General features: G+C 39.6%; 1 protein-coding gene across 1 annotated transcript in view; it reads left to right on the top strand.

Moving 5' to 3' along the window:
* GABRB1 (gamma-aminobutyric acid type A receptor subunit beta1) overlaps nucleotides 1-10,791 on the top strand; it is a 592,027-nt gene extending 581,236 nt beyond the window's left edge. The window contains exon 9 of the mRNA XM_075567001.1: nucleotides 8,305-10,791. Coding sequence (XP_075423116.1) covers nucleotides 8,305-8,652 — 348 coding nt within the window. The 3' untranslated portion in view covers nucleotides 8,653-10,791. The remainder of the gene's footprint in view (nucleotides 1-8,304) is intronic.
* The last annotated feature ends 14,685 nt before the right edge of the window (nucleotides 10,792-25,476 follow it).

The raw sequence follows: 25,476 nt of genomic DNA, 5'->3' as shown, positions 1-25,476 counted from the left end.
CCTCCTTCTCTAACAGAGCCCTACGACTTTCAGACAACCTATAAGGACGGGAACGTACTTTTACCCCAGGTGCTGTCTCGATCGCATGTGAAATTAAGTTAGTTTGTCCTGGTAAATCAGAAAAAACATCATGGAATTGTGTAATTATTGCTAACAAGTCCCCTTTTTTTTCAGAGGACAACTGTTTACCCATTGGGATTTTATCGTCACTCACAATGTTCTCCCGTGGAGGCTGAGGACCCAAGTCCGTTTCCTCCTCCACCGGGTGGATGAATAGAGACCGCTGCATCTTCCAGGGTTTCAGCAAGTTCACATAGTAAATTTGTTTACCCTTCCTGGACCCTGGTTGAGCGATCTCATAATCCACATCACCCGTACAGCGGAGTACTTCAAATGGGCCCTGCCATTTGGCCAGGAGTTTACTCTCGCAACTGGGTAACAATAACATCACCTGGTCTCCCGGGTGAAACACTCATGCGAGCATTCTGATTGTAATGTCTCTGCTGACTGTCCTGGGCTGATCTAAGATGGCCGACCACATCTAGGCCCTTCCTAAGGTCTAGTACATATTGCAGGGTATTCTTAGAAAGGGATCGCTGTTCCTCCCAGGACTCCTTTAGGAGGTCTAGGATACCCCAGGGTTGGCGGCCATAGAGCAGTTCAAATGGAGAGAATCCCGTGGAGGCCTGGAGAACTTCCCGCACTGCAAACAGCAGAAAAGGGAGAAGTTCATCCCAGGCTCTCTTCTCTGAATCTACAAATTTCCTCAGCATCCCTTTTAGAGTTCGGTTAAATCTTTCCACCAATCCGTCAGTCTGTGGATGGTAGACAGATGTCCGAACAGACTTGACCTCTAGTAACTTTAAGACATCCTGCATCAGTTTAGCCATGAAATTTGTACCTTGGTCTGTCAACAAACCTGGGGAAGTCCAACCTGTGAGAACAGTTCCAACAACTTGTTGGCTACTTGCTTCACCGTTGCTGTTCTCAGGGGGAACGCCTCAGGATATCTTGTTGCATAATCAACTATTACAAGAATAAACCTGTGTCCTTTCGCAGAAGGTTCTAGAGGTCCTAGCAAGTCTACCCCAATCATCTCAAAGGGAACTGACACCAAGGATAGAGGAACCAAAGGGGCTGGTTTTTGTTCTTTTGGACGAGTTAGCTGGCACTCCGGACATGCCGCACATAGCTTAGCAATATCACTATGCATCCCTGGCCAATAGAATCGGGATGAAATACGGTCCAATGTTTTATCCCTGCCCAGGTGACCACCCCAAGGGACAGTATGGGCTAGAGTGAACACAGATTTAACAAACGTCTTGGGAACCAATATCTGTCTGGTGACCTCCCCTGTTTGTGTCTGCCTATTCACCCTATACAGGATATCATTTGATAGCTCAAAATGGGGGAATACAATCACCCCCTGTGCATTTTAAATCTGCTCATCAATTTTCACCACCTTGTCATACTGTCTAGCAAGGACTGGGTCTTCCCTTTGCTTCTGGCGAAAGTCAGAGAGGTACAGGTCTGGTAAATCTCCAGGGCCCATATCCCCCTCCCTTTGGCCATCCCCAGCCATCACTTGTGACCTCTGACTACTAGAATGGTCACCTTGAGACGCAGATTTCTGCAACCAGTCCTGTTTGTCAGAGCGTCTTTGCTTCCGAGTCTTTTGAACCCGGTGTCTACTGGGAAAAAGGTCTGCCGAGATGGGGAACAGTTTGACAGGGTTCTCCTGAGCCATAGAATGAGGCTCCTCATGAGAGACTGGAGCCATTAGGTCCGAAAAGAAAGGCCAGTCCCGGCCGAGCACAATGGGGGCAGGGAGCCAAGGAGCGACTCCTACTTCGAGGTAAGCCTCCTGACATTTTACCTGTAGCCGGATTTTGGCCGTCGGATAGCGTTTTACATCGCCGTGTATACATTCTATACTCCATGGGGAGTCAAAAGAACACACGTTAGGCGGTAACAGTTCCTGGAGGACCAGAGTTTTCCCAGAGCCTGAATCTACAAGGGCCTGGACGTTTTTTCCCCCAATCAGGGCTGGAAGTAGCCAGGGCTTATAATGTTCTCCAGTGAAGGCCAAGGTGACGGTCCTGCTGAATTAACACTCCATCAGTGGACAGTCCATGTGTCGGTGGCTTTGTTCTCCGCAGGCGGAACATGGAGAGGGTTCCCTCGCAGGACGGGGCTGTGGATAGCGCTCCGCTGGACCAGATACTGGATACCAGGCATCTGGTGGGTCCTGTGGACGACGTCCTCGGAATTTCCTCTCATTTTGCAACGAGCCGATTTCAGGAAGGAGATGAGGGTCTCGGCGGGAACCAGCATTTGGACTCCGTCCTTGCTGGAACTGCTCCTTCCGTTAGACTTGGCGGTTGCGTATGGACGGGCCGTAGGTTCCCCGTTGATCCGACCTCCCTCTTTGGGCGTCCGCAAGAGCCGGTGGAGTCGGGTCCAGGACATGCCTGCTGCTCAGCCCCAAGGAAGTTCTCCACGAGTCGGACTGCCAAAGCTAGGGTTTCAGCAGCGTGGCGTTTTACCCACGAGCGTGCGGAAGGGGGTATTATTTGTAGAAATTGTTCCAAAACCACCTGCTCAAGAATTGCCTCCTTAGTGCACTCCTCGGGTTGTATCCAGCGTGTACACAAGTCCAATAACCGCTGAGTGAGGACCCGGGGTCTCATCTTACTTCATGTTCCGGAACTGCTGCCGGTAGCTCTCTGGGGTCAGACCTAAGCAATCCAGTATGGCGGCTTTTACTTGTCGGTAGTCCATTGCCTGATCTGCTGGGAGGCCCTGATATGAGGCCTGGGCTTCTCCTATGAGGAGCGGGGCCAAAGCAGTTGCCCAGCGATCTGTAGCCCAGCCCTGAGCTTCGGCAACTCTTTCAAATGTCAGTAAAAAAGCCTTTGGATCCTCGTTCGAAGCCATTTTCCTAAGGAGTATCGGGGGTCTGCTTGCAAGTTCTGGACTGGCAGACCCTTGGAATTGGGTCAGCAGCTTGTCAATCCGCTCATCCTGTGCTGCCTGTAGTCTTTCATCTTTCTCCGCTTGCCGCCGGGCCTGCTCCTGCATTAACAGTCCCTGCTGTTTGGTCTGCTCCTGCATTAACTGTCCCTGCTGTCTGGTCTGCTTGCACAGAAACTCTTAAAAAAATTCTTCCATTCTTGTGTGTGTGTGTGGCCCTTTAACTGCAGGAGCCTTTTGAAAATCCACTTCTGACACCATATGTTGCAGGGTACATGCAACTACACACGCGGGGTTTGCTTGATAAGGCTTATTTATTTAGCCTTAAATTATACAGCACACAAAACAAAAATAGCTTTTCTTCAGCAGACAAAACAAAATTCCTTGTCTTCAGGATGGCAAACAAAATAGCTTCGCTTCAGCATAGTAAACACAACAGTCCATAAAACATGCAATTTGCAAAACAGACCTTAAATCAAGCTGTTCTCTCTCCAGAGTTTCAGGGGATTTCCCTGCTTCAGACAGCATACAAAAAGACAGACCTTCTATCAGTAATCTCCTCTCTCCTGAACAGCTAGGCAGCATGTGTCTACAGCCTGGGGTTTTTAACACACCTTGATTAGGCAGCTGGGATCCAACTAATTGTCCTGAGGTTCCCAGCTGAAGTTAACCTAGTCACTGCTGCACTGCAGACTAAACATAGGTCTGCCAGGCATATAGCTGGTGGCTTTTATTTACCCTGTCACACCCTCCTCCTACTCCTGCCCCTTTGGGTCCTAATGCCACCATGTCTACTCTTATGCCTATGACCCTGACATCCGAAGCCCGACTTCCGACACCCAATCGTTATGCTGGAGATCCCCACGGATGCCGAGGGTTTCTTAATGAATGCTTTATTCAGTTCGAAATTATGCCTTCTCGTTTTTCTTCTCAAAGATCCCAGGTGGCGTATATAATTTCACTACTCACCGATGATGCACTGGCCTGGGCTTCCCCCATCTGGGAGCAAATATCAGACCTTACTCAGGACATAGGAGAATTTGCACGGGAATTCCGCAGAGTCTTTGACACACCTTTGTCACAAGGTTTTGTCACACCTTTTGCTTCCTCTCTTTTCCACATTTCCCAGGGAAACCATCCTGTGGCTAGAAACGCTCTCTACTGAAACCAGATGAAATAACCAGTCCCTATCAGCTGCCTTCTGGCAAAGCCTTTCTTTGACATTAAAGGATGAACTCGCTACATGAGAGCATCCTACCGATCTTGAGGAGCTGATTGCTATCTGCATCTGTGTTGATCAACGTTTACAGGAAAGGAGGTCCTCCGACACTCCGAGAGTGTCTTCTTCCCAGATGAGCACACCAGAATCTTGCTACTAGGTGGTAATAAGTTGTCTGCCATGGAAAAACAACGCCGACGCCACGCTGGACTTTGTCTGTACTGTGGAAATCCCGGTCATCTGGTACTTCATTGTCCCCACAAGTTGGAAAATGCCAGTTCCCAAAGAGGTCCAGGGGAACCACATTGGGAACAATTTCTTTATCCCCTATCACAACTAAACCACCTACCAGGATTCTGCTTCCTGTTACGCTGACCGGTGAGGGCTTCCACGTTTCTGCACTGGCCAGTATGCAAAAGGACATCAAGGAATTCGTTGCTGTGTGCCCGACATGTGCTCGGAATAAGACCACCAGGACTCCTTCGACCACTTCCCATCCCGCACTGTACATGGACCCACTTGTCCATGGACTTCATAGTCGAACTGCCAGCATCTAAAGGGATGAACACCATCTTAGTTTTGGTAGATCACTTTTCTAAGCAGTCTCATTTTATTCCATTTAAAGGTCTTTCCAACTCTCCCAAATTGTCAGACATCTTTATCAAAGAAATCTTTCGCCTCCACGGGGTACCATTGGTCGTAGTCTCTGATAAAGGGTCACAGTTCATATCAAAGTTCTGGTGCTGCTTGTGCCAGCAACTAGGAATAGCGCTACATTTTTCGGCAGGGTATCATCCCCAAACCAACGGCCAGACTGAGCAAACTAACCAGTCCCTGGAGCAATATTTCCGGTGTTTCGTTTCTGATACTCAGGACGACTAGTCTGAGCTCCTTCCCTGGGCCGAGTTTGCGCATTACAATTTGCACAACGAATCCACCACAGAGTCATCCTTCATTAATTATGGATTTCACCCATTACTTCTACCTATCTCTACTTCCACTTCCGGAGTACCAGCAGCAAACAACAGAATCAATAGTCTTCAAAAGCTGTGGAGAAGGATCCAAGAGAATCTCAAGACGGCAACTACCAGACAAAAGGCGCAGGCGGATCGTCACCGAAGAAAGATCCAAGAGTTTAAACCAGGAGACAAGGTGTAGTTGTCATCTAAAAACATCAAACTCACGGTTCCTACGCTGAAACTGGCACCTAGATTCATAGGACCATTTGAGATTACTGAGAAGGTCAACCCGGTCGCTTACCGGCTACGTCTCCCAGAATCCATGAGGATGCCCTCTGTCTTTCATGTCTCCCTCCTGAAGCCACTTATCCTGAATCCCCACTCTTCTGACTCGTTCTCAGCTTCTCCTCTCCTCGTACAAGGCCAACAGGAGTATGAGGTACAGGCTATCCTTGATTCCAGGTCCTCCATTGGATCAACCCAGTACCTAGTGCACTGGAAGGGTTTTGGCCCACACCCACACACACCTCCCCCCTACACTAATAATGTTAGCATACCATGCAGGAATCGAACCCATGTCCCTTCACACACTGGTAGCGATTCTTTACCTGCTACACCATAGGATTGGTGTGACTTCAGTGTGCGCATGTGCGTGTGCATGTGTGTCCGTTAGCAATAAAGCATTGAATGTTATAAAAAAAAACTTGGAAATGTGCGTCGCGCATGTGAACGTAGCCTGATGAAGCAGAGAAAGAGGATAGAGCTGTAGAGAGGAGAGAGCTGCAGGTGCCGGGTAAGTCCTCGTGCGGCGGTCATTTCGCTAATAACAAAAATAAATAAACCTGGAGATGTTTTTAAATCAGGAGCCACGCTTAGACCGCGTTATAAGCGAATCTGCATTGTAGCGGATTGTGCTATAATGGAGTTGAGATGTATTTGTTTCATATTACATTTGGTTTATCATCTTTTTAAAATAAGACCCAAAAGCAGTGTTTTTCAACCTGGGTTCCGAGAGCATCCGTAAAGGGTTCCCTGCACTTTACAGGTAATTTAAAAATTGTACCAAATACAGAAGAATTTACAATGCATATGATCTCAGAAGCGCTATTAGAGAGGTTAGAGTTCCTTACAATGGATCTGACCTCAGATGCGCTAATAGAGAGGGATGGAGTTCCTTACAATGCATCTTGTCTCAGACGCGCTATTAGAGAGGGTTGGGATTCCTTACAATGCATCTGATCTCAGACACGCTATTAGAGAGGGCTGGAGTTCCTTACAATGCATTTGATCTCAGACACACTATTAGAGAGGGTTGGAGTTCCTTGCAATGCATCTGATCTCGGGAGCGCTATTAGAGAGCATTGGGGTGCCTTACAATGCATATGATCTCAGTAGCGCTATTAGAGAGGGTTAGGGTCTCTACATAATTTCATAATATATCATTATAGTGTTCCTTAACAAAAACAAAAAGGTTGGAAACCACTGATCTAAAGGCATTCAATGAATTACAAAGTAATAAATACAGACGAATATGCAATAGATTGTGTTTTGCTAGTGTAAGTGAACAATTTCAGTGTCACCTTGGAGTCAGGTTACTGTTCAAATATTATTCGTAATTATGAAGGTTGACAGCGGAAAAATATTTAAGAAATTAGATGCGAAAAAGGGCAGTACAACCTACACACTGCCATTTTTTCATCTACCTAATGAAAGAATGTACTGTAGGCACACTATATATGGACAAAAATGCTTAGCTGAACTTCTCTATACAGTAGGTGCTGATGGTCCCAGTAACTATTTTTCTGTTCAATAAACCCTTGACAGAGCCGCCCCACACAGCATCTCAGATTGCAAATTTCTGGTCACCCTACAATCTGAGGGGCTGAAAGTCTCCGGGTTGGCTGTGTTGAGGTTTTATTGTTCCCAGATGGGATGGAAAAAGCAGCAGTGACGGGAATGTCAGCACCTACAGTATGGAGATGTTCAGCTTAGTGGGTTTTTGAATTGTATGCCTATATTCTCTTCATTAGGTACTGTAATGATTTTTTTTTTAAAACAAATAAGTTTAATTGCCCTTTAAGTAGAGTTATGCCGTTTGATAAGTAGAGATGCGCGAACTGATCAGTTTTGCTTCCCAAACATTTTTGCTAATTTTGTGTAAATTTAGTAAATTTTCAAAAATTTACATTGTTTTTTTTTTTAATAAAAAGGAGAACAGAATTTTACCCTTTTCCCGATTTTTTTTTTTTTACATTTGACAAAATATATGATATTTTTCCATTTTCGACACACTTTCATTAATTTTTATGACCTGCACATTGGTCATGTGACAGTACACATCTGACCCTGCAAAAATAATGTGTGACCGTTGCTGTTTTTTCGCAAAAAAAAATAGCACATTTTCACCAAGTTTCCAAACTTTTGTGAACATTTCTCACATCTCTACTGACTAGTTTGACTGCTATACTTGGCAATGCAAATACGATAATTATTTCGTAGAATAGTATGCACTCTATATTCTGTATATTTTAAAAACAATATAGTATTATAATTGTGGTATGCAGTACATTTTCCATTTGCATGGAATAGCAGCTCTTTTGATTACAGTGCAGGATTGTTTTTTTGCAACATATGGAATATAGAGTGCTTATTGTCATGCAATGTGACCTAGAATGGAATAGGACTGATGTGTCAGCATCTTAAAGGCACTTTTTTCAAGTTCTCTACCTACAGTACTGCCTGAAACACATGAATTGGTTTGTGTGACTTTGAAAGGTTTTTCCAATGATATATTTTAAACAGCTTCCAGTTTCATGTTTTGAGTTTCTGCATTGTTCTTGTAGTCTTATTTTCAAGCTGTGATACCTTTAGTGGAGAAGCATAGAAGCTGTTGTGTATGGGCTTTGAGACCATTTCTTTCTCGCAACTGAACTGAGGAGACTTTTGTGATCCTGAAAGCACATGTATAAAATATCTCTAAATAACATTTATATTGGATCAGTAAAATAAATCAGTAGCATTTGATCAAAGCATCACAGGTCCCATACGGAAAACCATGTTTCAATAGTTATTCAAAAATAGCACATACGTTTAAGCACTGAGAGTACATAACCATCTAGATACACACTTTCTTTTTTTATTTTTTTACCACAGGTTGATGCCCATGGAAACATTCTTCTCACAACCCTTGAAATAAGGAATGAAGTCAGCGGATCAGAAGTATTAACGAGTATTAGTGATCCAAGAGCCACCATGTTTTCGTATGACAGTGCCAGCATCCAATATCGAAAACCAATGTCCAATAGAGATGTGTACAGCAGAAGTACTTTAGATAGGCATATTGTTCATAAAAAGGGGCGCTTACGGAGAAGTGCATCTCAGCTTAAAATTAAAATCCCTGATTTGACTGATGTGAATGGCATAGACAGATGGTCAAGGATGATCTTTCCTGTTGCTTTTACTTTTTTTAATGTTGTGTATTGGCTTTACTATATACACTAAGTTATGCAATTAATACCTCTATGAAGACCATGGTTATTTTTTTTCTGATCCTGAAGGGACTGCATTAACAATAATGCTGCAATTTCAAGGTAAGATATTCAGCCATCTAATTGGTTTTTAGTTTTCTACATACCAGCTTTTTCAGATAGACGATTCTTTAGAAAGACCAAGCGTAACTTCGATTTAAGATTTACCTTCTTTAAAAAGAAAAAGATTATTCCAATACATTATGGTAAGGAAAAGCTTTATAACTTCATTAACATTATGTATCATTGTCAACCAATTCATTGTTCTGCACCGAAGTGGTAAAACCAAAATCATGCATTACATGGGTAATACTTTTTGTTTTTAGATTATTATTTTTTGTCCACATATCCGATCAATGCATTTCTAATACACACTACTATTTAGGTCAATTGAAGAAACTGTTTACAATTACATGATAACACTGTTTCTTTAAACAAACACCAAATATATTAATACATTTATGGGTTTGATGGATTGTAAAGCATTGTTGCCATTGTTGTATTAAATGGCCATGTGGTAAACAAATAGGGGAACACTGGGTTGATGGGGACTATGGATCAATGGAATGTGCGAGAAATGGTGTCAAATATAAGAACACTTCTGATCATTTTTATTACGATTGTCACCAATCAGCCACTTACCCCAACTCCAACTTAGACCAAGCATGTTGACTCAACAGAAAGAGAAAATAAGTGTTGATTCAGAATCACAGTCTTCACTGCCAGTTATAATATTGTGCAAAATAATTCCCCAATCCCGACCCAAGTAGCTCACAAATGTATTTGGCAAGTTAGCTTACAGCATCCTCATACATCATGACTTTGACATGAAGTTGAAGGGCTTTGCTTCAAATAAATGGCAAAACAGTCATTACTGACATTTATTCATAGTCCACATAGTGTAGCATTTCAATTTTCCCAATAAGTGAATGACACCTGATTGTCCCATTTGCAAACTAATGTTCTTGCTCCTAGGATGGAAATCTGAGGTATGCAGCCTTAAAGTATAAGCCATTTTCAAGGGGAAACATGCAATTGTTCACATTCACTTCTGTCAATTTTAAGAAGGGAAAAAAATGAATCTTTCCAGTTGATACAACAAAAATCTATTTCAATTCAGAGCCACCTGTCACCTTTGACTGGACCCTGTAGATCACCTGTGGAACTTAGTTTTTTATTTTTACATGTGGGTTTTTTCCACTCTGACTTGAAATAAAATGCTATTTATTCCATCAGCTAATAAAAATAAAGTTTTCATCTAAGGGGTTATTCATTAAACTGCACTTGGGCACTATAGCACAGAAACTCCCACTGACAATCTGCATGATAGTGCCACAATCCGCACTATCATGGTTTAATGTATAATCCCCCACGTATCATACATACATATTTGTTATGTGTAGGCACAGTATCTGAAACACGTTGTTCATTATTTGCTGCATATGTCAAATATTCATCTTTCTGTAGGTGCACTGTACTGATCCCACAATGGACACACATCTATATACAAATATATAAAAAGCATAAGTGTAATGTATAAGTTCCCAGGTGCAGCAAACATCTAGCATAATTTCTATTTATAAAGAGTAAATGCCTCCTATTTAAAGGACCTGTGGCATTTTTTTTGCCAATATTGTTGTATTTTATTGTAAATCTTTATTCATATGGTGCCAAGCCTGTAAACAGTGCTTTAGTTATTATACAAGAGATAATACAGGAAGAATAATAAATACTATATAGAGACAAGCATATCACATATTAATTAAAATAAGCATTGGGAAAAGGGTGTCCCTCTCCCAAAATCTCACAAAATAGTATATTAATTTGCTTCAGAAATGGGCACAGTTTAAAAAATAAATTAAAATACTTATTTTTAACATTTGCACACCCCTGTACTGTACATTTGATAAATGATGTATTTAAACCACAATTTGCATTCACATCTGTACAAACCCACAGAGACTTTCTAACACTCCTGCTTGAATCCAATGGTGTAAATATAATATTACTAATTACTAAAGGTGTCAGCAACATATTGCAAAGCACATGTGTTGCTGAGCCCTCTGATAGAAGGTGTTAAAAAAACTGCTTTTATTAAAAACATTCATATTCTCACGTGACTGGACGTATACATTTATTCAGCCCTGTAGTTTCATTCATTCCAATGTTCTTCTTGCACCTGGAAGCATGAGAGAGAGATGCTAGTCTTTTTTTAAACCTCTCCTGTGGGACTACAGGCCACACCAAAATGTAGGAATAATGCACTTATGCACAGGTGAGTTCACATCATTTGCATACAAATAAAATATTGGATTGTTGGCCTTGCTCGGAGCTAGGTTGAGAGTAGCTGTACTCACCCGTACTCACCAAGAAGTTTCCAGTACTTTCCACTTGGAAGATAGGATATTGGGCTTGATGGACCATTTGGTCTGACCCAATATTGGCACCTCTGGCGTTATTATGGAGGAATTAGCACACATTGTTTTTCTTACAGACCAATATACATACAAAAATTACACATAAAATATACATACAAAGATTATACATACAATATACATACAAAAGTAATTCCAAAATTGTCTTTGTGTGAATAGAGTAGGACCCTGGTTGCCACGATGAATGCATTCAGGTATGTTATATTTACACAGTGCAGTAATAATCTGTTTAATTTGGATACCTGAAAAAAAAGGTTGTGGCTTCTCCGAAATCTTATCTCCATAGGTAATGCACATGGTTTGTTTGTGGTGATGCTAAATGAACACGTCTGCATGAAAGGTTCATTCATGTCTGCTTTTTATTTCTTTCTCAAAGCTTTTGGGGATTTGCCATCCATTTATTCTATCTTGAAAACATAATCATATAAACCTGTCCTGCAGACCTGCATTTAGTTTGGACATTTTTCCCTATTTTTTTTTTAGAATTGTAAACTTGTTTCTATTTACAATCCCCAAAGAAGTCCTATAGGTACCATTCCAAAAGATAAAACATGGTCCATGATACCAGGTGAACATACTGTACTGTATAGAAGGCATGTAATATTATATTTTGTTGTATGATATTGTATAGTTTAGATCCAACACCCCAATAAATAATTCTACAGCGAGATAATAGCTTATGACCAAAGTTACAAATCACAGACTTACAAAAGTCTGTAAGAAAGACAGTGGGTGTCCTATTATCTCTTCTAATTGGCTCTCTCAAACATTCACATCCTAATTCAGCATCAATATAACAGTAATAGGGTAATTGACTCTAAATTAGATGTTTTGTTCTGCTAAAACACAAAATAAAATGATCTTCCTGCATTGCAAAGATGTTAGTTTTACAAATGACTTCAATTTCGTAAGAGCAACTTAAGCTTTTCAGCTTTTGTAAATGATCTGTGCCTGCAGCATAACATATATTTAATTTATTAAGATTATAATGATCAGGCAAATGTATAGTGTATAATTAATGAATGATCACTGTATGCTGTATGATAATGATACATAGAGGCCATTTATCATGGGTACGTAGACGATAAAAATGCAGAACTCTTAAGAAAGAATATCCCAACTTTATTTATTTTTTAAATGTATGCTTCCTTTGAAAAAGCTGGATTTCCCTTGCCAACTGTACATTGAAGATGAATCAATAAGAAGTGTGTTTCTAATGCCCATACTGGTCAGTAAAAACAAACAAAGCAAACTGTTATCTAAAGATTAATAACCTCTAGCTTAGCTATGCCTTAATTTTTAAATTATTGCACTAAGGAGGCTTTTAAAATATGTACAAACCACTATTTTGTTATATGCATGTAATTAATAACCCCCGAAAATTACTAAAAATACATTTATAAACCATATTACTCCCAAATGGGTCTGCAATGCGCACACCTCTCTATATTTGTACATTATCCCCAGTGAGTTAGGCTCATTCATTCATGTAATTCAGAAATACATCTCTCTGAATTAGATCTGTATTTGCATCACTAGTAAAGGGGTCATTCAATACTGTCTGAAGCCATTCGAGCCATTTTCAGACATTATTTCCCATTAATTCCCATTACAGTTGAACATGAACCGATTGGCCGCTTCAGACAATATTGATTTTCTTTACTGCATGTAAAGGAATTTCAAAATCTGTACAAACCACTTAAACATTCTATCATTTGCAAACAGATCAAAATACCCCTCCGTAGTGTTACAAAGTGTAAACAATTAAACGTTATAGGAAAATTTTATTACACTATGTGTGATAATTACAATGAAGGTTCCTAAAGTTTATATCCAAATAGGGACAGTGAGACATTAACTGCTATCTTTATGTAAGAAGTGATTAGGCAGTAATATAACCAGTGAGTAGAGATGGGTGAATTTTTCACCAAAGTTTGAATTTCCTGCACAATCAGCGTTTTTTTTCCCCCATTTTCAGATTTTTGCAAAATTGCCAACATTTAAAAAAAACACCGTTCATGTCATATATATATATATATATATATATACACACATTACATATACATATACAAATACACACATACACACACATATATATATATATATATATATATATATATATATATATATATATATATAGATATATTGTATATAAATATTTTAATGAACAGAAAACTACCTGCTCCATTTCCCAAACAATAGAGAGGAAGAGGTTCTGCAAGTGCTTTAATTTATTTAGTTTTTTTTCAAACGTTTCCTAGTTTTATTTTCTGAGCTTTTTGAAACTTTTTTTTTTTTTTTTTTTTTTTTTAAAAGGCCACCTCATTTCCTCTGGGCAATTGGACTATTTCAAAACAATTAAGGATGCGCTAAACATATAATGTGATCTAAACTAAATATACAGGTAGATAATAAGTGCTGCTTGAAAAAGAACTGCTCCCAGTTCCAAGTGATAATGTGTCCAGGAGAATCAGCGCACCTCAAATTAAAAAAAGAGAAAGAAAAAGGGGGAAAAAATAGTGCAGCACGTTCACACAATTCGTCAGCACAGTCAGTGGTAAGGTATGCACTTACATGAAAGTGCCTGAGCCCAGCCACTAAGAGGTTTCTTTACTCCTCCGCTCCCACAGCAGACAGATAAAAGGATTCTGAAGCCTCTTCTTAAACGTCCAACTTTATATAAAAAATCAAGGTGAAACTCACATAGACAGAGTGTACATGAAAATGGGACCCGCTTTAGCACTTTTCCTCTCCTCTCCTCCAGTGACCGCGACTCCCACCGCCGTTCCAGCCGGCATCCTACGTCACTTCCTGATATTCGAGTGCTGTGCAGATACTGGTCCCCCAGTAACCCTATGCGTTTTGCAGGTTGTTCCTGCTTCTTCTGGGGTATGTATGGCATATCTGCATGTTCCCTCCTAATATGTCACTCTCTATTGATGCAGTGCAATTAACTTTAATTGAATTCTTTACAGGCAGATGCACAGACTTGATATACATATGGTGAGTATATACACAGAAATTACATGGTATACAGAAATTATCTCTGTATACTATGTAATTTATGTGTATATACTCACCATATGTGTCCCAATTCTGTGTTTCTGCCTGTAAAGCATTAAATTAAGGTTAATTGCAGTGTATCAATAGAGAGGGATATATTAGGAGGGAACACGGAGACATGCCATACATATCCCAGTAGAAGCAGGAACTACGTGCAAAACGTGTAGGGTTGCCAGGGGACCAGTATCTGCACAGCACTCGAATACTGGAAGTGACATACTGTACAGTAGGATGCCGGCTGGAACGGCAGAGGGAGTCGCAGTCACCGGAGGAGAGAAAAAGTGCTAAAGCTGGTCCCGTTCTCATGAATACTCTGTCTATGTGAGTGTCACCTTGATTTTTTATCTAAAGTTGGACTTTTTAAGAAGAGGCTTCAGACTCCTTTTATCTGTCTGCTGTGGGAGTGGAGGAGTAAAGAAATATCTTAGTGCCTGGGCTCAGTGCATAGCCTTCCATTGACTGTGCTGAAGAATTCTGTGAACATGCTGCACTATTTTTTTCCCCTTTTTTCTCTTTTTTTTATTTAAGGTGCGCTGATTTTCTTAGACACAATTGGACAATTTGTCTGGAAATTTTTGGCTTAGAAAGGTAAATCAAACTTTTCGGGATTTTTCAAACTATTTTTGGAAAGTAAAAAATACGAACCAAATTTTGGTAAGTTTGCCCATCTCAACCAGTGACCAAATACTCCTTAAACAGAATCTAATGTTATTGTTATTATGATTCTGCAAATCATGGCTGAAAATAGTGCCTTATACCAGGGGTGCTCTACTCCAGCCCTCAAGCCCCTCCCAACAGGTCAGGTTTTCAGGATATCCCAGCTTCAGCACAGGGGGCTCAATCAGAGGCTCAGTCAAAGGCAGGGCCTCTGATTGAGCCCCCTGTGCTGCAGCAGGGACTAATTGAGCCCCCTGTGCTAAAGCTGGGGTATCCTGAAAACCTGACCTGTTGGGAGGGGGAGGGGCTTGAGGCCTGGAGTTGAGCACCCCTGCCTTATACAGCAGTATTACATTTGCATGATTTGAAAATACAGTTTAACGCCTTTAGTGTGACCCTAAAAGCAGCAGAACAAGCTGCATTGTGTTTTAAATATTTTTTTTTTTTTTTTTACAGAAGTGAAGCAGGGGGTCTCAGGAGCTGAACTGTGCTAATTTCCGCTCCAGGGACCCCCCGCTTCCACAGATACTTACCTCCGTAAGGGAATCTCTGCAGTCAGGGAAATAATGTGCCTAAAATAATGGCGGCTTTAAATGTGGGGCGTCACACGGACCAATAGGAAGCTGTGACGTCATCCATTGCGGCTTCATATTGGTCCGCGTCACCGGGACATTTAAACTGAAATGAGAGCCCGGCACCCCCCTACGGAGGTACATATCTCTGGAAGCAGGGGGTCCCCGGAGCTGACATTAACACAGTTCAGCTCTGGAGACCCCCTGCTTCAATCCTGTAATAAAAAAAGAAAAGAAATGTTTAATCGCAATGCAGCCGGGTCTGCTTCTTTAAAGCACTGCAGGGGTTACAACATGTTGACAGAACGCTATAGAAATTCTATGAGATGAGCTGCAATTTGCACATTACATGTTTAACATGTTAAGTATAAACAGAATTTAATAAAGACTCTGAAACTCGGGCCCACATTCACTAAACAGTGTTAATGATTGACCCCCTATTTAATGTGCTATTCAAATGAATGGGGTTTAGTGGCTTCTCTGATATGAAGAAGCTGCTTTAACACATAAAAGGGGTATTGACAAGAGAAAGGGGTTATTGTCATTGGGATAATGATTGCCACCATTCTGTAAGTGAGGCCAAATGAGTTTAACCAGAATTTCCTTTCGATTTGGCTTTGCCTTAATAAGCCTGAGACCTGTTGTGAGATGCTGCATAACTAAATATAGTATTTACTAACTTGGGTCTAAGAGTGCAGCTCTAAAGGTGTTTGATGCATCAATGTGCAGCATTATAATGTAACAGTGTTATAATATATAACAATGACAATCTTAGAGTTGTTCCACCGACTGATAAAAAATCAACATGGATAAATCATTAATGCCATATTTAAATAGTGGAGGGCATCTGTTGGCTTGTTGGATTAAGAATGATGTGTGAGGAGGATGAAACAAACAGGTGTTAAATTAACATTGCTTAAGGCTAAAAAGTCCTTAATATTTTATTCAATTAAAACAGTGTTGTAAAATGATAAGACTGACCCAACAGCACATTAGTAAATGTACTAATTCCATATCAATTCTTAATGTTAGCAATGTTTACAATGAAAATCTATAACATTTCAATATTTTTGGTAGAAATGTATTATTTCCACCTGCTAACGTACTTAGGGGGGCATCCCAAGAAAAGTCTTCATTGCCTCAATTCAAATGTATACAATGTGCGTGTTTTAAGTTTCTTGCATCTGACTTGTAGCTATCAGCCAACAAGGTTTACTGCACCTTCGATCTGGCACCTTGTTTTTGCCACAGAAACAAAATGTGAATATAATATGTACACCGGGTTAATAATCCATTAACTCCACCAATTACTGTATATAACGAGCACCCCAAATGATGTGGCCTCTAGTACACGGATACAGACACATTCAAAATGGGGTAAACTTGTATGCCAAAATTGAGCTTTACTGTACAAATATCCCCCTAACTATTAGATATCTATTATTAAATCTAATTTATATCTGCACAGTTACAAATTTATGAAACATTATAAAAAAATTAAAAAAATAAAAATAAACATATGGAATAGATGACTTAAAGCCTAATGCAGCATTTCATGTTGAGGACTTGAAGAGCCAAATGTAAATCTTATCCAACTCCACTGCACCCCTGAAAGCCAACAGGAACAAATACAGTATACTACAGTGACTTACTCTGATGGTAGCAGGTCAAGGTGACATCAGAATTAAGAACATCATTAAACTTGTATAGCAGGCATGGGACTGTAAACCTCTGCTGTAAATGATCTTCTCTAACCCCTTTAGTACTGACAGGGTGAGCATCACACAGTGCTTAGCAATGGATTGCAGTCTGCTCCAGAACTGACAAGGTTGAAGAGAAGGGCATTCGGTAAGGGATTTGTTGGTGCAAAAGTACATGGTGTATATTGTTCACAGTTTTTTTTTTTTTTTCAACCGTGAACTGCTGATGTTGTTATTAGCACTATTCAACCTAAAAATAGAGAAGACTATGTGAGGGAAAACATATTGCATACGCTAGTCTTTAAGGTCTATGCTGGCTAAGGTGGAATTTGTACCCTGGAGAACTTACTACACATAAAAAAAGAGTTAGGGAATTATTTATATTTAATTGGCTTTCAAAGACTAAAGGACTATGTGAAAGATGTTATATTAACCTGAAATTACATGCTAGGCTTTTAATTCCCCAGGAACTATTATTTTTTTTCTGTTATTTGGAAATCATTATTACAAATGGATTTTTCGTTGTAAAATGTGCTAACTCCCTACACGTTAAATCATTAACTGGAGAATGTCTTTGTTCATGTAAGGAATGTAAGCTTTGCAAAAACGTTGACTAATCAAGATTTATTGTGCAAAGATGGCAGAAAGGTTTTTCACAAGCGTGTGTGTTATTAACCCCATCACTGCCAGAGGAACCTGCCATGCAAAGTGCCACCAGCCCCGTTGGCTGGCAAGGGTTAATGTGATTTGATAATGAAACCATGAATGAACTGTCACCAGGAAGGTGACACACATTTCTGTAAATTCTGTACATATTTATTTCACTGAACAGTTGTTACTATGCGGTGTTCACAGATTTGAAATGCATTTTATCTATATGAAAACTGATAGTGTATATAAGAAAAACTAGCATCAGTGCTTTAATCAATGAAATGGAATGAGACAAAAATGTTCTTCTAATGCTGATTTTGAACTCAGCCAATATTGTGACTTTATTTTACAGATATTGCTATGGTAATATGTGTTCTTACTCAGTAAACAAAAGGTAGAGCATGGTTCCTCAATCCCGACTGGTTAAAGGAGCAATGTTAATACCGTAGATGGATTTGCTAAAAGAGCCTGACATTCAGAACATACACATTGCGAATATCCTGCCATTTCCTCGTGGGCTCTCAGAAATAGTCAGCAGCCATTTTAGTCAGGGTTACTTCAGGGAACCAACCACAAAAAAAAGATTCTTTAAATAAAAATATCATCCATGTGGCCAAGGATGGTCTTTTTTTATTAAATATGTTTAAACGAGTTAATGATTGAATTAATTCTATATGAACAGGATTTTATAGTGATCCCTTGTGAAACAGAACAACCCAACTTATTATGACTTCCAAACCCCATTTTTTTTTCAGCCAAAAAAGTAGAATCTGCTTTATAGCATGTGTACCTATAAACTAAAGTATTCACTGCCATCACAGAACTATAACCTTGCTGTGCGGATACAGCACATTGGGATATTTTTTTATTTATGCATAGCGTAATTACATCAATTAAATATCAAAACATCCGATATAGAGCTCATGTTTAACTACTGCCTAAATAACATACATTTTATAAAATCATTTTGTATAATCTCTTATCGGACAGAAGCGTTTCTCTGGCAGAAAAGTGGTTCACACGTGAAACATACATACTGTACATTGACGTACTGTACTGTATGCAGCAAAAAAACTCTGAAAATAAACATCCCCAAAACCAACAAATGTCTTACTTGGATGGCAAAAAAAAAGTTGGCATCTTTTGCCATATTGCTTACAAAAATTAAGTACACATTTGCATTTAAGTAAATCTCTTAAAACAGTCAGAGGGGCGTCCGTGTATTGAAATTCTCACATATTTCTATGCTAACGTTAAGTGAAACTAGTCAATCTCAGTGTGATCAACGCAATGTATAAGACCACTTTATTAAAAAAGAAAAAGAAATGTCATGATTGCAACGGCATTCCCTGCCTTCCTGAGGGAACCGTATCAATTTCAAAATTATTTGAAGAGTAGCCTAATTAAGTTGGATTCGTTTCTAATACGATGATCAGGTTAAATAAGTGAGAGAGGATTATGGAAATAGACACAAGTAAAGGGATGGGCACACAGGTAGGAGTATGTTCAGTTTTTTGTCCCATAGAAATTCCCATGGCAAAATTAATCTGTGCAATTTTTGCGTATGAAGAATGCTGATACCTTGTGGACCACAGCCGGGGGTAAGAGGTTACCAGGAGGTAAGAGCAGCAGAAGCCATTACAACACTGATTATAGGAGCAAGGGCATGGAGTGCACTGGTCTGTTCCATTTACAGAGGATAATGGAAAGTAAGTACTGTAATTGTTAGGTGATCTGGATGCATTACATCTAATATACTGAGCAGCCTGGAAATAACAATAACAGGGACATTTCTTCTTAAGAGATGCTGGATCAAAGCCATTTGTGTAAGGAAGATGAAAAAAATGTATTAATAACACCATATAGTTCTGATAAGTACAAATATACTTTCCATCATCACATTGGTGGAGAGCAATCTGATAATAGCATAGCATATAGGCTTATTTTTACGAAACGGGGCTTTGACATAAAATATAGCATCATAATTATTTGAATGGGTCGTATGGTGTCTTTTGGTGCTGAAAGTTGTTTTATGGCATAGCACCGCTTACTAAATGTGGGCCACAAGTTTTACCTTTGCACATCCTTCAATAAATGTGAAATGAAAGACTGTTTGGACAGAAAAGGGGAAATTATCCAGTGTATAGCTAAAGAAGCTAATAATGCATTTCTGTGCAGTGCAAATGTCTCTAGCACATCAGCTGACTAGGATTTTTAAAATAAAGTTAGTCATTTCACTGATGTGTAATGACCAGTATGTTTATGAAGCAAAACATCTTAAATGTCAAAGTAAAAAATGACATCACATGCCTCAGTGCTATTGAATTGAAGGTGCTAAATATGTTTAGAGCCCTAAGCAGGAATTTTACTCCTCAGCACTGAATTATTAAATAACAAGGGGTATTTTTCTTGATGCTTGCCTTTTTCACAGATAAATCCTAAAGTTATTGACCTATCACCAACACTGTCAGTTCCTCATTATACCCCAAAACCGTCAATACCCAGTGATTGTTTTTTCTGGATCAAAAGCCATAGCACTGGCAGAATACTTCTACTGCTTGTTATTTCCCCTAGCTACTGCTTAATCTGGTTATGCCCTAACCTGACTAGATTATTTAATATTTAATAATGGGTAACCCATTTACACACCCAGATCACTATTAATCTGGAAATATACATTTTGTCTTTTTAATTAAAAAAATATATTTTTATTTTACTTAATGGACTAATGCAGCTGCTGTATTTTCTCATTACAGCATGTGTAACTTAACAAACAAGTACACATTATTGGGAATGGCAAAAGAAGTAAGCAATCGTGCAAACTACTGTAACAGTCTGGCATTTCAGTTTATGGTTTTTCCTCAATCCCCTTATCAGAGGAAAGTGTGTAACTGAAGCTGAATTAATCCTTCTGTCGCTGATGCACACTGTCAGTGAAGGCTGATAGCAAGTAGCAAGTAATATAAGGGGTCATGCTCCCTGAGTTTGCTAATATCCGCTTTTAGCATTTGCTGAAGTTTCGCTCACTTGAGGGAAGAAGCCGTTGGAAGGCTATATGCTGTTTTCGTTGTTTGGGGGATTAGTGATTTTAGATTTCCAGAACCAAATAGGACAGAAAGAAACCAGACAAACAAGTACAGTACCAAACTAAACCAATAGCAAGTGCACTACAAATGAAAATAAAGTGCACTAAAAATGGTGGTTTCATATAAAGAAATCCATATGGGGGGCATACACAGCAGAGTACCCTGCCTGGCCAACACTGGTGGGCAAACTCTGGAACCATTCAAGTGGACTTGGTGTAGGTGTACTCTGCCCGGAACAGGTACCTTTACACTGCCAGAGTTCAGGAACAGAAGTGGTTAGGGTCAAGCTAGCCGCTTCATCAGAGTTTATGATTTGTATCCTTACTATGGGTCTTTATACACTCACCCCATCTCATACAGTACTACTATAGGTAGCAAAAAAAAACTAAGTTTCTAATTCAAAAAATGACTACCAAAATCTTTAGTTTCTTGCCTAAGTACATACAAAGTGAAGCGGCTTCCTTCTGTCTGGTTTGATGGGCTTCCAACAAAACACTAACGCAAAATTGCTCCACTGTATATTCCAACACTTGCGTTTTGGCAGCACACTCATAGCAGTGAGGAAAGAATCACAGGGAGGCTTATTTACGTCAGTGCAAGTATTGAGGCCACAGAAACCCGAGCACCAGTAAACCTACCAATGCATTCAAAACATTTTCAGCCAATATATTCATTTAAATCTCATACATCTGACCCCGAATATGATGGTTATATACTAAAATGAACATAGATACATTAACATTTGCGTGTGGAGGACATGACTACTTTTGCATGACCCCAAACCCGCAAATGGAAAGAAACTTCAAACTTAGTAAGGACTATTATTTATTAAAAATGGGAGACTTTCAAATATATTTAAGGTGCGAATGCTGGAGGCCACCTTTTTCTATGAAAATAGACTAATCTGCTTGTTGATCAGTTCGCCGGGATTTACTGAGTAACCAATACAATATCATGCAATATCTTGCCTAAAAAGTAACTCAGGGCACTAGGTAAAATGAGAGCCTCAACATTTCAGGATCAGTTTATCAATGTTTTTTTATTTATATACCTGTTTTAAGATATCTTTTCTGCCTTGAAAAAAAAATATTCATCTACAGTAAAGATTATTTTGAAATGACTAATTTACCATTTTTATTTGCCTAAAGTGTATACTTTATTTTTTGATTTCTTTCTCTTTTTTTTTTTATTTTGCTGTATATTAACTATTTACAATAGCAGGGTAATAATTGCAGCTCTTCTTTTGTATGATGACTACATCTTGCATAGTGCATCACAAAAACTGTGAGGTCTGGGTGTTACTGAATACTAGTGAAGATTTTTATATCTTAAGAAAACAGATTCCATATCTGTGCATGATGGGAAAAGGAATTTCCAGATTACTTTTCTAATGAACTTTTCTATTTTGTATAAAAAAAAAATATGCTGCATTTTATGAGTCAAATCGCTGATCTCTCGGTGACATGCAAATTTGTGTAGATAGTTTTTACATGTTGAAATCACATTTTCACTTGTGCTTTCTGTGCACTTGTTTTGAAAATTGTTGTATAAAAATCATTCTCACGTTTCACCATGTTTATTTCCTAATAAGTGCTTACAAGATCTGTACATTTTACCTCCCACTGTGCAGCCTGAATTATTTATCCTATCCAATTGCTTTTTGTTACAAGAATAACCTGATCATCCACAATTCACATTTAAATAAGAGGACAAAATAAAGCTGGCATTGTTAGTCAAGCAGAAAATAAACAAATTCAATTTGAAAGTAAGTAATTAGTTATTTCTGAGTAGTTATTGACCTGATCCAAACAGTATTCTTAAAGCAAAACAGTTGTGTTCTTTAATTGTATATAATCCAAATCACCCGAGATAACATCAAAGATGTTTAAAAGAAAGGAGCTTACTTTTAGGAGGTATTCAATATATCTGTATCTGACAAGGTACTCGGGGGTCAGGCAGCATTATAAAAAGAGGAGGCTATTTTATTACACAGAATAAGAAGTAGGGGATTTCAGTGATGAAAAAACAAGCAGCGGTACATATAGAAGATAGCTCCCAGATTGTAAAAACTGAGAAATATCACTTGACTAAGCAGGTTTAAAAAATGTATATATATAATGGATCTTGCTGCTCGAAACACATCACACGTGATTCATCACTCCAGCAGAGATCTATAATAAATCAAGATACATTACTCAATGTACAGTATAGGCAAGAGAGGATTTTGTGCACTGAAGTGATCATGTCTAATCAATGCATATGCATTTATTTTTCATCACCCACAATTATATTCCATGAAATTCACAAATGGGCCTGCGTACTTGAACATCCGTGTTAAACCATCTCCATGTACATTTGAGGTATAATCACTATATAACAGAAAAGTTTAATTTTCTGCTGGGGACAGATGCAGACAGATATTTTACCCCGTTGAAAGCTTTATCAAGGCTTGTTACGAAGCAACTGAGCTGGAAACCCATCTAAAGAGTTCTAATTCCAATCACGTCACCGTCAGTATCCATAGTAACCTGTCACAGCGACCCAGCAGATACATGGCAACCAGAGCACTTCCAATGTGTCATAGGAAAAAAGAAATGTCTTGAAGATAACAAATGTGAGTGAACCAAAAAAATCAGAATCTAATATGGGCCGTCAATAAAATAGCAACGTCCAGAGGGTATTTGAAAAGCTACATTTATGTGCCTTACACGAGGAAAGTGAAGGAATTGTATTTTGAACTGTATATAAAGAGATGTTTATTTGGTAAATCTGTTATTAAAACAATGCACTACTTTCACACCACCTTGGTTAGTAGGGGGGATTAAAGCTATATTGAGTAAAACGACGATGGCAAATTGAGCCTTCTGTAAATCAGATAAACATATTACAATACAGTATGCTGCATTATGCTTTCGCAGATTTGTAGAAGAAGTACGTGTGATTACGGTCAGCAGCATAATAATTATGTCGGAGGCAATTTCTCCTTATGGCATCTGTTAGTTAACCAAAGCGTAAGGTTTATTAAAATATTCAACTCGCCATAGAATATGACCTCACTATGGAATACCAGAAGTTATGTATTTTTAAAATAAATTAACCATGAGGAACAATGTTCTTAATTCTTGACAAAATTAATAGCCCGTTATGTATTAAAATACTCAAGATACCTATGAATAAAACCCTTTTACATCACGAAAACCATTGACTCCAGGTTGGGTTCACTGATATAACAGTTATCATATCTTCAATTTGCTTAGATATTTATATGGGCTCTCATCCAGGGTTAATATTTCAATAGTTCTCCTAATAATAAACTTTTGGCACTGCACACCCCCATAGCGCCGCCACTGCAAGATTTATTGTAGGGCCCTGTGTTCTCTCTTTTACCTCCCCCCACCCCTCTCTCCCCATCCCTCTCTTTCACTATATACTGTATCCCCCCTCTCTTTTTCACTCTCTTCCCTGTCCTCTCCCCCTCTACCCCCAACCCGCCACCTGTTCAGAACACCAGGATTAGTTTAAATCCATTGTTAAATTAAATTGAATAGTAGAAACTATGTTTTTAATTATTGCCACACTTACAGTAATCACCCACGTTTAGTATTTGTTCACCCAAGATACCTACAAATAAAAACTCGGCTACATCAAGAAAGGCATTTACTGCATGGTGGGTTCTTTGATATAATGGTTGTCTTAACCTTAATTTGCTTAGAAATGTATTCTCTCCTAGGGTCGATATTCCAATAACCATGGCGTGTTCTCCCTCCCCCTCCCCCTCCGCCTTTCTCTCTCTCCCCCCCTCACCCCCCCACTGTTTTTCTCACTCTCTCTTTCCCCCAGTTTCCCTCTTCTCCCCTCTTGCCCCCTGCACTCTTACTTTTCTCTCTCCCTCTTACTCTCACTTCCCCCGCTCTCACTTCCCCCTCTCTCGCTTCACCCCCTTTTCCCACACAATCACCCCTCTCAAGTCCTCCCACCTCTATCACGCACTGCCCTCGGTCCCCTCACACTTTACCCTCCCCTCTTTCACAACAGCCACTGCTATCTCCACCTGCCCTAGCCTCCAAATCCAGTGTCATCCATATGGATTTCAATGGTAATGCACGGCCCCTCAGGCATGCCTCCTGGTGTTATATGTGCCCTGCAACTTTAAGGCAAAGGATGAGGGAGCAGGAATTTTGAGTGCTACCAGTCTCCCTTGTGCTCTCGGTCAGTGGTGCTCAACCTAGGTCCTCAAAACCCCAATAGGTCAGGTTTTAAGGATATCCCTACTTCAGTAGAGGGGGCTCAATCAGTCACTCAGTCTTTGGCTGAGCCACATGGCTGAAGCTGGGATATCCTTAAAACCTGACCTGTTGGGGGGCGGGGGGGTTAGGACTGTATTTGAGCACCCCTACTCTCGGTGGTGTGCCAAGCTAAGAATTGTGGGGCATTATTTTTTTTTGTGCTCGACAACTGTCACTCACCACTGATCACTGAAAAGTTGCACACCACAATTCTTCACGACGTGCAATGAATGGAGGTTGAGAGAAGGGAGGGAAAATATTCTTGCACCAGGGCCCCCATTTACTAGTTTTGCTGGCACCATACCAGTTCTCCAGACCGATAAGCATTTTAACAAGCACTTCTGCAGA

The sequence above is a fragment of the Ascaphus truei genome, chromosome 1 (genome assembly GCF_040206685.1).
Source record: "Ascaphus truei isolate aAscTru1 chromosome 1, aAscTru1.hap1, whole genome shotgun sequence".
NCBI lineage: Eukaryota > Metazoa > Chordata > Amphibia > Anura > Ascaphidae > Ascaphus > Ascaphus truei.
The sequence above is the reverse complement of the archived record's forward strand: the minus strand, read 5'-3'. Positions and strand labels throughout refer to the sequence as shown.